This window comes from Lethenteron reissneri, chromosome 13 (genome assembly GCF_015708825.2).
Source record: "Lethenteron reissneri isolate LAM-NWPU_2019-01 chromosome 13, ASM1570882v1, whole genome shotgun sequence".
NCBI classification, from domain to species: Eukaryota; Metazoa; Chordata; class Hyperoartia; order Petromyzontiformes; family Petromyzontidae; genus Lethenteron; species Lethenteron reissneri.
Genome location: NC_083791.1, coordinates 6,045,545 through 6,059,333, shown reverse-complemented (window position 1 = coordinate 6,059,333; position 13,789 = coordinate 6,045,545). Strand labels below are relative to the sequence as shown.

General features: G+C 45.3%; 1 protein-coding gene across 2 annotated transcripts in view; it reads left to right on the top strand.

Annotated features, from left to right (window-relative positions):
* Positions 1–8,249: 8,249 nt before the first annotated feature.
* LOC133342036 (protein Aster-B-like) overlaps positions 8,250–13,789 on the top strand; it is a 129,740-nt gene continuing 124,200 nt past the window's right edge. For both annotated transcript variants that reach the window (XM_061550923.1, XM_061550922.1), the window contains exon 1: positions 8,250–9,010. In XM_061550923.1, coding sequence (XP_061406907.1) covers positions 8,961–9,010 — 50 coding nt within the window. In that variant the 5' untranslated portion in view covers positions 8,250–8,960. The remainder of the gene's footprint in view (positions 9,011–13,789) is intronic.

The following is a 13,789-nucleotide window of genomic DNA, read 5'->3' as shown; positions in this document are numbered from 1 at the left end:
CCCACCCCCACAACAAACCCTCCCCACCCCCCCAACCAACCCTCCCCCCCACCCCCAACCAACCAACCCTCCCCCACCCCCCCAACCAACCCTCCCCCCACCCCCCCAACCAACCCTCCCCCACTCCCCCAACCAACCAACCCCCCCCACCACCACCCCAACCAACCCTCCCCCCCACCCCCCCAACCAACCCTCCCCCCCACCCCCCCAACCAACCCTCCCCCCACCCCCCCAACCAACCCTCCCCACCCACCCCCCCAACCAAACCTCCCCCCACCCCCCCAACCAACCCCCCCAACCAACCGTCCCCACCCACCCCCCCAAGCAACCCTCCCCCCCACCCCCCCAACCAACCCCCACCCCCCCAACCAAACCTCCCCCCCCCACCTCCCCAACCAACCCTACCCCCACCCCCCCAACCAACCCTCCCCCCACCCCCCAAACAACCTTCCCCCCACTCCCCCCCAACCAAACCTCCCTCCACCCCCCCAACCAACCCTCCCCCCCACCCCCCCAACCAACCCTCCCCCCACCCCCCCAACCAACCCTCCCCACCCACCCCCCCAACCAACCCTCCCCCCACCCCCCCAACCAACCCTCCCACCCCCCCCAACCCCCCAACCCAACCCCCACAACCAACCCTTCCCCCACCCCCACAACCAACCCTCCCCCCAACCCCCCAACCCTCCCCCCACCCCCCCAACCAAACCTCCCCCCACCCCCCCAACCAACCCTCCCCCCCACCTCCCCAACCAAACCCCCCCCACCACCACCCCACCACCACCCCCTCTATGCACCACCAGCTGTACCCACCACCACCACCTCTATGCACCACCAGCTGTACCCACCACCACCACCAATTCACCACCACCACCCCCCTCAATGCACCACCAGCTGCTGTACCCCCCACCACCACCCTCCACCACTAAGGCCAATAAAATCGTCATTCGCCACTAAATGTCACCACGGCGCCTGTGCCAGGCCAGGTGCACTTTGAGGCCACCACGTGAAGTGTCGAAAGCTCGCTGTTGACAGGCGGAGGTGTCGGGGCAGACCCAGCAGGTGCCATGGGGTCGGTTGACTGAGATGACAGGGGTTAACGATGTTCAAACACCAAATAGAATACATTTTGCAGGGAATCAAGTCTGCATTAACCACACACATCCATTGTGGTGAACATGCAAACACAAAACATGCTCTGATAATCATATATGGCAGTCTTTGTAACCGATTGTCTTTGTACTGTTCATCTTTTGGCGTTCTCTGCTCTGATATAAAGAAGGCTGCTGTCTCTAGTGTAGGCCAATCAGTTGCAAATACAATGCCATGTATCATAATTATCAGAGCATATGTTGTGCTTGCATGTTCACCGTGTGATTAATGCAGACATGGTTCCTTGCAAAATGGTTTCTATTTGGCGTTTGAACATCTTAACGCCTGAAAGGGTAAAACAAAAACTTATCTTCTTATTTTTGTTACGCAAAGATTGTCACACACATTCACCTGCGGGGTTATAAAGACGCACCCTCAACTCGTGATTGAAAATTACATGTACGGTGGTCGGGGGGGGGAGGGAGATAAGTGCGCCTCTACATATGGAGAATACGGCACGGTTAATGCGACACCGTATTTACGTGAACATAATGTTGATATGTTAATTATACTTTTCACATGGCACTGTACCGAGGTCACAATTTACCAATTATTGTGACTAACAGGAGTGTGTCTCGGAGCATTAATTAGTCGGGTAGCATATTAGTATAATGACGTCGTGGGATGTAGCCTAAATAAGGCTGATAATGCATCCTGATTTTTTGTTTTGTGTCCTTTAATGCCATGGCCATGTAATAGTACATGACATGTTAATGACGTTTCTAAATTAACGCTGATAACCACAGACAGTCTAATTCACATTAATTATCACGTACATAGTTTCCAGTATGATATTTAATATAAATTTGAAATCAAAAGTCTCAATTGAAACATTAATGCCGGCTTTATATTACATTATTTGGCTTTTGGAGGGTGGCTGATGGTCACGTAATTTAACTGATATCCAAGGACTGGAACGCATCCCAGAGAGGGCATCCAGAGAGGAGATGGAGCAATGACATTAGTTCGTATGCAGGGGCGAGGTGGATTATTATATTATATTATGGGAGGCCTTCATCCAGCAGTGGATTGACCAAGACTGATGATGATGCCCCAGTATTTTTTGTTTAATGCTATCAAAAGCATCGTTTGCTGTCCAAAGGCTCTCACCTGGTCTAAAATAAGGAGTTGGTGATGATGGTAAAAAATAGGTGTACAACTGTTGGTAGGTTTGCAAGGTGAAACGTGAATACAATTAGACATACACAAATATATATTTACAAACGAAGGTGTTTGCAGCCTATACCCAGTAAAAATGGGACGTTTGGCCGTTAGGTCAAAGGTTACAACCAGCATGCCAACGTTGGTTTTACATTGGGCCAACAACATACACACGTTGATTCAACGTTGCGCCAACATATTCCAACGTTTGGCCAACTCTGCCAACTATGTCTCAACCTTGGGCCAACCAAATGCCAACGTTGGGCCAACGGTGACATGGTTTATTTGGTAATTGCATGTCCACCATTTGTAATAACCAGTTTTTGTACGGTCACTTTGATATTTGATGGCACATAATATGACAATCTTGAGAAATTTGGCACTTTACAAATGTCTCAGTTTTGTTTCTTATAGACGGTGTGTAACTGAGTGTACGTAACAAATGCAATCGTGAAAAATGTTCCACAGACATCAGCAATGTGACTTGAAAAGCTACAACGCAGTGCATTTGGCATAATGGAATTTGAGACGATTAATACTATTACAGTGCTGTACTGTAATAGTATTAATCTCTCCCAAAGACCTTGGGATTACCACAGCCGTTGCCATCATCCTGTGCTCAGGAGAATGTGTGTTTGCTACTTATATATCTTACTGATAAACTCGGCCACCTGAGGTTTATTTTCCAGCCACGAGTGAACATGAGTAGTGAGTGATATCTGAACCTTTCCCTGACCCCCCTTCACAACTGGCCTGCACTGACCATTGTGTTGTCGTATAGCGAAATAACCGCCTTGACGACAACACAGGCTAGGCCTTCATGCAGTGATATTTTGGCAAAGAGATCTCAATTATTATACAGTGCCTGTACGGTATTGTGTTGAATTTTTCCAACTCTATGAAATTTATATTCTCTATACTGTATATGCAGTAATGCAGTCTATTTTAGTCTACCCTGATTAAAAGCGTTCCGCTGTGCCTGAGTCACAGTCACGCATGTAACTGAAGAATCAACATACCCGCCTCTGTAAATTTCCGATGTAAACATTTCATAAAAAAATATTTTTATCTCTCCTTGTGTTGCATCCACGATTGCATTTGCTGGCCACATCTAAGCACTGCTGGCGTCCTTGAAGGACTGTGTCGTGATACGAGTTGGCCAGGCCAAGTAAAAACAAATCATGGAGCAGCCAACAGTCCAGTCAAAACAGATTCGCAAACACAAGTAACATTTGTACAAATTGTTTTTTTCCAAACATTTTTTTAAATGACCAGTTTAGATGATCCAGTGTGTTGTACTTGTCATCTTTACAACCTGTTATTTTTGCAGGTATTTAATTATTGCATGGTGTTTCCGTTATACAAACACGTGGCGTGGACGTGAAGGTGGCCCAGGACAGGAATGAATGGTGAAAGAGGATCAGGAATCCAGACCCCACGACTGAGAAATATGGCAGGAAGAAAAAGCCACTAAATATTTGCCATACGCCAGGGGATGAAGCCACTCGATCTCATGCCAATGAACAAACATCGTTGTAAGGTGAAGTGGACACATATAGACGTTTGTAACGCATAACCTTTTCTGGAGGAGCTGGTGTTATTTTTTTTTGATGCGCCCTCAGCTGACTTATTTAAATTGAAAAAATTACATTTTGAATTTGCAAACGTGCATTACACATCTTCCATGGTAAAAACGTAAAGTATGAATGGATATTATTTGCAATTGTACATGATTACAAATAAAAAAAGCCTCACCACATTCACAATTAACACTGCCTTTTAACAGAAACATGGTTAAATAATAAACTCTAAAAGGCTAATGTTAAGAACAATGGCCCTTCCTACTGTGAAGAGTACTAACACTGCCCAAATCAGCCAAAGATAAGATTGACACAGATATCCACATCATATTAATCTAGGCATTGGCTTTTCTGTACGTGTGTTTGTCACTGTTAGACTAAGCTTACACCACTTAACTTTTTCTTATTATTATATTTGCACTGTTTTTGATTTGTGTTTCCTTTAGGATCGTTAAATACCTCCTTTGTTAGTTGTGCAATATCCCTTAAGGAGCCTGTGTACTCGTTCCCTGCAATATTGATGTCTTTGTTTTGTTGTTGTTGCCATGCTCACGCATCACGGGTCTCCCTTGTTAAATAGCCTGGAAATTGGATAAACGGGATCATCCATGTAACAAAATAAACTTTAACAATGTGACGTTTTTTTCATTTGTTCCAAATGAATGTTGTGACTTGTTACGAGAGGTGTGTAACGATGCATGGAGTCATCAATTAATATTGATTATTAAGCTCAACGACACATGCACTGAATCACGTGTTTAAGAATATATGTTTTTGATTAATGCAAGTTATATTTAATGGGGTAATCCTGACTCAAATGGCTACTACATTCACCTTCATGTAAAAACAAATTATTCTTGAATACATCTGTAAACATCATGGTGACAATCAAATCCTGGGGGTAAATCAAAACAACAACAACTACTACTTACACATAGGAAGCTTAGAACAGTTGTATAAACATCAGTGAAAATGTTCCAGAGATGACACTTCATTAAGGTAGCAACTGAAGGTAATTTCCCTTGAGCTGCTTTATCCAACCAGCCAGCTTTGCAAAGTCATATCAGACGCCAATTAATTACCTAAGGGTGTAAAGACCAACGTAACATACTTCGTGCGTGAGGCCTCACATTGTTTGTGGATGTGTAATTCTCTTTCAAGGTTGTTATCTGATATAGGTATCACTCTTTGGAAACACTCTGACATCATGCCTACTTGTGCGAATGTGCCAAAAATACACTTGCTTGCACTTTTTGGTCACAAGATGAAATCTATACATGCAAGCCACGTGATGAAACACGATAATCGTGTCTGCTGACGTCACGGAACGTTCAATAATTGCCATCAATAAGCAGCATTTAACATAATTGTTAGTGAATGTTAATAGCACACAACAGTGTGATAATTTACGTCTTATGATAAATGGTGTATTTCATCGTTGTGTGGCGGCTCATAGATAATTAGAAATTATATTCTATGACCGATAGTGTCACGCAATAGCATTAACACAACAGTATTGCAGGATTGTGATTGCACGAAAGTATTGTAAACAAATTACTGTAACACTATTACCAAGAAGGTGGAGCGATTGCTATGTGGTTTGCACACTGCGCTATGAACTCTGAACCTGAGTTCAATTCCGGGCCCAAGTGATATCTGAAGTGGACTTGGATCCTCCCTTAACCATCTCAAACCATCGTGGTGAAATATGTTACAACTAAATAAACCCAACAGCGGTGGACTGAAACAGGGCTGGGAATTGTTATTACGATATTTACTTGCCAAGGATCATTATCCCAAATTGCACACCATGTATTTAAAGCATCCCTGTTGAGTCATATGCCATGTTCTGAATGTGCACTGCTGACCAGCGTATATATAATCTGATTTTTAAGTGTATGTACAGTGCAAGCAACATTGTAGTTTTCCTCGCAAAGTATTGACCGTGGGGAACGCTTTAAATGTCTCTTCATATATTATGTGAGCATCATCCTTATCAAGAGTAGGTATACAACAACAGCAGCAGTGTGATGGGTCAGTCTTACTACTGTATTTGATTCCTGTAGTTTATTGTGCTACATAATCATCATCGTGAGCCATGATCTAACCACTGCTGGAGGAAGGCCGTCGCCATCCTTCACGATATTGTCAAAATCAGTATACAGGATTTGTTATTATTGGTAGGAACCACCTGGTTCCACCAGCCCACAGGGGATTATTGTGTCCGTCCGTCCGTCGTACATCCAAATATGGGAGGGGTGGGGCTGGGTGGAGAGGGGAGGGTGGGGAGGGGCTGGGTGGGGAGGGTGGGGAGGGGCTGGGTGGGGAGGGGAGGGGAGCGTCGGGAGGGGCTGGTTGGGGAGGGTGGGGAGGGGCTGGGTGGGGAGGGTGGGGAGGGGCTGGGTGGGGAGGGTGGGGCTGGGTGGTGCTGGGTGGGGGGTGGGTGGGGAGGGGCTGGTCACCCCATGGTGCCCTTATAAACTCAACTTTTAACCTACTCACGCCGGCTTGTGCCCGCCCTCACAGTCGGGCATATTTGCGGAATACACCACGCCGCCGTTGACCCTGGCCATTGACCGAGCAACCCAACGTTCCTACCAGCAGCTCCCTCCGCAGGAATGTGTTACTGAAGGAAATCTATGAACTATGAAGCTCTTTGTCACATATGTCCAAATCAGTTAAATACCACAATCGTGGAATGATAGAAAATTGTATATTTCTGTTGGAGGAAAACCACTGGAAAACACCTCGGAGTGTGTATTGTCGGGCAACAATCCCTCAAGTTCTTGCCCCCAAGCTGATTTAATCACTCCATCTCTGAAATTGACGTCCACTGGGCATGTTCCCACCTTTGGCTGCCACTTTCGAGCACCGTGACATGGACCTGTTCTTGGTCCACGTTTTTTTAACAGTCAATATGTCTCCAAATTGTGTTTCGCTGTCTCTCATTGTAATTCCCAGCATGACATCCCGATGCTTTTTTATACACGTTTCAGCTTTGATTCCATTTTATTTTTAATTGTCCATGTTTCTGTTCCATGTCATAGCAAGTAATATACACTGGTTAAACACACACACACATAGGTGTGTTGTTTTTCCAATATTGATTTCAGTTTTTGAACAGCACTCGAGGATGCCTTCATCTGCCTATTTAATTAATCACTATTAATCCAGCACACCTTCAATAACTGCCATCGGTATACACACTTTGAGGTGTTTTCCAATGGTTTTCCTCCCAACAGAAATATTAAATTGTCTATCATTCCACGATTGTGGTATTTAATTTGCTTAAATATACATCGAATATTGCTCCAACAGTCGGTTGTGATGAATTAATTACATCTGTAGTTATTCCATCTGATCCACGAACTTTCCTTTATTATTCACGATCTCTTCAGGTGTGACATATAAAACAGTTTCTTCATCACCCCACAAATGCTGTTTCCAGGGGTGTATAATTATTTGTTGTGCTGCACCTGCATTTAATTCCTCCACTAGTTTAATGATTGTCTCTACCGTGACTCATTCGTTATATTTTGTCGCTACTGTATGCTATATTATGGTTCCATCTGAATCACGTGTTGAAGAATGAAGAGTTAGGTCAACAAAATATGGTCGGGTCAACACACATGCAGTCACGAAAGCTCCAAAATTAAGACCTGTAAAACGCTCCACCGGTTTCCACATCCAGTGTCTCATCGGCAAGGTGAGTCTAAAACAAATGCTAGCTGCCAGATATATGTCTGGCAAGGATCCTCTCTGTTAGATAGATCATAAGATCATGATAAATGTATGATGTATGTCATTGGTCCACACATATTTTTGTATTAATACAAATCATCCAGTCACTGCTGTACAATTTTAGTCAATAAACACTGCTTTGAAAGAAAAAAAATATGTATATAATCGGGCGACTTTTCGGGCAATGACCCTTATTCATGTGCTTTTTACTTTCGATGCAAGTGTTATTGACGATTTGTTTTTGGTTTGGCATTTTTTTAAATTAATGTAACCTTATAGTCTTGGGTCTTTCGGTAAAGTCACGTAAATAGATCACGACGTTTCAATCACGTTATTATCTATTATTATTTTATTAACGTGACTTAACCGAAAGACTCAAGAGTATGAATTCCTGCAGCCACGAAAGCTTTAAATCAAGATTTAATTTCACCTTCCCCAACAAAAAAAAGGAATCGATTCGGGAATCGATCGCGACTATAATTCAATAATCGCGTTAATCGGATCGCGTCGAGTGCACTCGCTACTGCCCCTGGTGTCGCCGCGCTGCATTGTGGGGCGATCAGCTGTGCTCACCGCGCCGGGCTCCAAGCAGCAGCAGCGGCGGCGGCGGCGGCGGTGGTGGTGGCTCCCGGTCGCTCCCGTTCGGTCTGTTCCCCAGGACCCCCCCCTCCTCCTCCACCACCACCCCCCAGGTCCCCCCCAGGTCCCCCCCCCAGCTTAACGAGTTCCTGATCGCAGCTTCCCGAGGGTTTAGTTCCCCCTATCCCGGTTTCCAGACCGCCGGTGAAACGGGTCCTCAGTTTAACGGGGTTACCACGTCCCGGGTTAGGTAACGGGGGTCCAAATCCGCTTAACGGATTCCAGTTCTCTGTGTAAGGGGATCCTCGTCCCCGCGTACCGGGTCATAGGGTCAGGTTAGCGTGGTCCAAATCTCGATTAACGAATCCTCGTGTGAAGTAACGGGGTTCTAACCGCGGCTAACGGGTCCCAGTTGTCCGGCTAACGGGGTTCCAAGTCACGGATTCTTGGTCTCCGGCTCGCAGGCTAGGTCCCAGTATCTTGGTGGTCTCAGGGCACAGGAGTGTCACTCGTTCCTAGTCCCAGGACCACACGCCCCCAAAGTCCAGACTCTCAGCTGCTGGGACCAGGTCTCTGGGACCAGATCTCTGGGACCAGCTCTCTCGGATCGGATCTCTGGGACCAGCTCTCTGGGACCAGCTCTCTGGGACCAGCTCTCCCGGATCGGATCTCACGGACCCAGGTCACCCGGCACCAGGGTCACCCGCAAAGACCTCGGCCACCCTCGGCTCGACTTGTCACGGGGGAATGATGACGGCCATCCCCGAAGTGACAGTGCTGGAGGCCCCCGGCGAGAGGTCAGTGGCGCGTGGTTTGATGGTGGTGGTGGTTGTTGTGGTGGTGGTGGAGCTGAAGTTGTGGGTGGCTTTGTGTTGTGGTCGAGCGAGACGCGTGGGTGAGAGAACGATTGGGGGGTGGGCACTCCTTTTGTGTTGATGTGTGATGGTGATGCTTGCCGGCGGGCGATGATGGTGGTGGTTATTACGGTGATTGATGACGATGGTGGTAATGCAATTTAAATGTGGCCAGTGTAGTTTGTGATCGAGCGAGACAATGTGCATGGGAGAGTCGTTGCGATGTGTGGCGATGCTGTCGTTGGTGATGATGGTGCTGATGATGATGGTGGTGGTGATGGTGGTGATGTTATTGTTCACGAAGTGGCTGTTGTTTGTGTTGTGATTGAGCGAAACACGTGGATGGCGCACAGCACAATGGCACTCAGTGTTTGCTACACGTTACTCTTGACCTGTACACTAACACACTAGAGACGTGGCATGCGCTAGAGTTAATACTTTGTCTACAGCAGAGTTTACTATGCATTGTCTACGCATACATTCTGTACTTTGTAAGCAATGCACAGTACTGTTAAAGTCATTGTGTAGTGGTAGTGTTACTACAACTTGTGTGAGTGCTGGACTGACTGCGGGATTGCCGAATTCGCCCTCACTTAGGCTTTATAATTTGTTCATAGTTTATATTTTGCCACAATAGAGTTTGCACCTTGAAACAATGCACTGTTAAATGCACAATAAAGTGTATGCTTTGTAAACAGTGATGTATAATGATGTATTGTGTTCGATTTATTGCGTGTAGCACAATATAGTGGTCACAGCACGTTCATCCACTGCAATAGTTTTGTACTTTACAATTTGGTTTGTAATGTTTTACTTTTATACGTTGCGAAAAGATTGCATACTTTACAGTCGGATTAGTTATTTTATAACGCTCGCTTGTATTGCGCCTACAATAGTGTACACCGCCTACAGTTTATGTTTCGTCCACAATAAGCTTATCTAAAGTTGCCTATATTTTGTCTGAAATAGAGCAAATACTTTTGTAAACAATGCAGCACAGAAAATGTGCTTACCGTGTGCAATGCTCTGCAATGCAGTGCACTGTGTAGATTTGAAGGATACGGCATTAATGTTGTACATTATATACTTTACACTCCACGTGTTAGCCCATACATGGTACGTACACAAGTGTGTGTACAATACACAGTAGAGTCAGTCGACTTTACAGTCTACTGTGTGAATATTCCTTGTGTAGTAGTTGACATTGTAGTTAGGGTTACTGTGTAGTACTGTTTAGCCACATTGTTCTGTACACAGCTCAATACAAACATTATTATGGTAATGTTATAATTACAATATTTAGTATACAATACTGTATACTCGACTAAGTGGTAAGAATGTACATCATCACAGTGCAGTGTGTACCTACAATACTGCTCTCCATTACTGCATTGCTGGATACACAATCGTCTTGTGCACAGCACTAATACACTGTGTATACAACACTGTAATACACACTACATCCAGCAGTGGATTGATCACCTTTGTTGGTAATGATGATACGGCACAAAACAGTGCACGTACTGCGGTAGAATTGCACGTTTGCACGTTGGTGTGGGAATTCCACGTTGCTATGGTTGGGGTCCAGTCTCCTCCTCTGTGTGTGTGTGTGTGTGGCAGGAATCACACCGCTCGATGCGCCTGTCAAGTAGGGCAGCATCAGCAGGGAGTTGACTCATTTTACCAACCCCATAGGTGTATATGATGGCCAAGCCTTGACCCTGGCGAGAGCAACACGTGCATTTGTGGAGGTCGTTGTTGTTTTAGCCACCCGCTCGTTCACGAAGCACAGAGCAAGCCGGATGTTTTGTGAAGGTGCAGTTTAACACGTAAAGGCTTTCGCGAACGAAACGGGAGGATTTCTCCACAAGTGTGGCTGCTGCCTGATGATGCCGGTTGTAATTACTGGCGAAACGTCGTACTCAGATTGGCAATGCGTTGTGGCTTTGCTCTCCAACACACCGGCGTGCTGTACTAGTAAAGCATTGCCACGTTCTGTTTACGTGACAGACCTTACCGTAATTTTCTGTGTTGGGTGGTGGCCGGTTTAACGATACATATATTTATGCGATCTAACCAAAAACACTTGAATTATGTTTGAAGGTGCAGTTGTCGCTTGCACACTAATTAACGGATGTCGTTTTCTTTCAAGGTTCGTCCGGTTTTTTGGTTGGGGTGTGAGATTCATGTTTTCTTTATCTTTTGGCTTCCTCTGTGAGCTTCATAGAATGTAAGTGGCGTAATTCACACTCGCCTTGTGGCGCTGTCGGCTTATTAAAACAATTAGGTGTAATTGTTTAGGCTGGTACACGTACTACTTTGTGTGTGTTGAGTGGCTAAAGAGTTTAGTGTTTACAGGTACTGTCTGTACCTGTTGTTTCAGTTCACTTTTTCTACTACTCCGCTCTAGTTATTGCAAGATGATGTTTAACTAATTCTTTTCGTGTGCCACAAGAGGAGTGAAGTGTTCTTGTACACTTCACCGTTGACCTACGAGCCCCGAGCTGACACCGGTGGATTAATCAACTGGTTAACCCCAACTCCAAGAGTTGGACTTTCCAAGCACTTTAATGCAGGTAATTAATTACTCAACCAGTTACCGCTTGACAAATGAGTTATCATGGTTATCCTGTAATTGGAAAAGAGTCACGGCTTATGTTCCCACATGGACCATCAAACGGGGTGGAGGTGTTGGGCAGGGCTTCTTGGTGATATCATCTTCATCATCAGCCGCTAGCTTTGACGTTGAAAACATTACGACTTCTTGTTGATTAATTGACTTAACCCACTTACCGTTCCAGCTCTACGACAACAACAAAACTATTGACCAAATCACACGGAATGCACCAGTCTTGTCAGATCTCGAGGCTAAGGAGGATTAAGCCTGTACAGTGCTTGAAATGATGACTCTTCAGTAAACATTGTGATATCGGCTACCATGGGGCTACTTTGTAGTCGGTAGAAGGCTGGTTGGCAAAATCCTTTATTGTATAGTATGACTATTTTTTTTATCCCATGTCTATATTCCTTGTCTTCAATGTCCAATGACCTGCTTGGTGAAATATGGTCAATAACCCCTACAACCTGCAGTGTGGCGAGGCCATCATCCAGCAGTAGAATAATATAAAAGAGACCCGTACAAGTAGTAAAAAACAATACTATTATTCCATGTTTTGGTCCGTATGAAATGGGGGGGATGTGCATGAGGCCAGTGGCTTCATTTGCTTGAAATGTCACTTTGTAAGGCAAGACAGTGTTGCCTTTTTACAGCATACAGCTCAGCTGTTCGTCGGATTTTACATTAAGTAGCACAAGCAAAAAGAACAAAAGCGAATAATCCGAACTGAGCATTTATTTATTCTCGAATGGACAGAGGCGCGATGAGCTTGTGATTTGCTGAGAAGGTGTGGTCTAAATCCATCAGTGTAATCGACTTGGGTACCCACGGCTTACTGCCATCTGTGTGCATTTGGTGTCTGCATTTTAAAGTTTTAAAGGCACACTGTCTGAGCGTGCCTTCTTTGTGCAGGGGATCGCTTCCTTTGTTGCGTTGCCTGGGGCGCCTCATATGCTCTGCCCACATTCGGGCGCGATGGAGTGGGATTTGCCTATTCGTACGCTGCCTGGCACATCGAAAGACAAAGGTCCTTGTTTAGCCTCGTGGACTGCAAGAGGCGAGTGCCGTTAGCAAGCACCTATTAAGGTCGGCATGGCACACAGAGAGGTTTCGTGTGGCCAAAACCATAAACGGCCGCCTCCTTCTCCCTGCTGCTACTGCGAATGGTCCCACACGACAGAAACTACCCATGAAAGGTGGAGTCGACTTACAGGAGGTTTTAGATGCCGTTTGTCTCCGACGTACGCCATGTCCTTAAATGAAACGTGAATTGCCGTAATCGTTGCACACTTTATCCCTGACATGGCAAAGGCAAGATTATTCATATGTTTAACACGTAGGCTTTCGCGACCAATATTATTCATAATAAAGGTTTTTTGGGTTAGATGGCGTTATTTATAAATGTGTCGTAACCCTCCACCACCCGACACGGCCAAACAATGCTGCGTATTCACTCTTCAACACACCGGTGGGCTAAAGTAGTGAACTATTTGTCTTTTATCGATTTAAAGCTTTCGTGACTGCAGGGATTCATCATCTTGGTTCTTTCGGTAAAGTCACGTAGAAGGGAAATAATAACGTGACACTTTTTTTTGCTGATTGGCCGTGTCGGGTGGTGGAGGGTTATGACACATTTATAAATAACGCGATCTAAACCCAAAAGTCTGTATTATGAATTATTCAAATGGTGAATTACTGACTGTTGGGGTAACTGCTGTTAGCGAGCACCTGTTGAGGCCATAATCGGGCACAAGGGGGTTGTGTGGCCAGCACCATGCCGGGCCACCTTGGGTCTCCCCAGTGCTGATGGTTACACACCACACCTTATTTAAGGCTGAGTAGACCTAACGGAGGCACAGGACCAGTTCAGGTATAACTCGCCATTGATGTGAACAGTGGCTGGGAGTTTAACTCGGGGTGGCTTGTTTTGGAGCGCAGTGCATTGACTACTACTTTTGTTCACACAAATACTTGCAAACCTGCATTATGGTTAAAAGTGTTAACGAATTAGCTATGTCACTTTGTTTCTTTAGACTGTTTAAAATCTCGGTGGATATTTTTTATCAATTGCGTGAGGTTATATTACGTTTTCCAAAAAAAACACG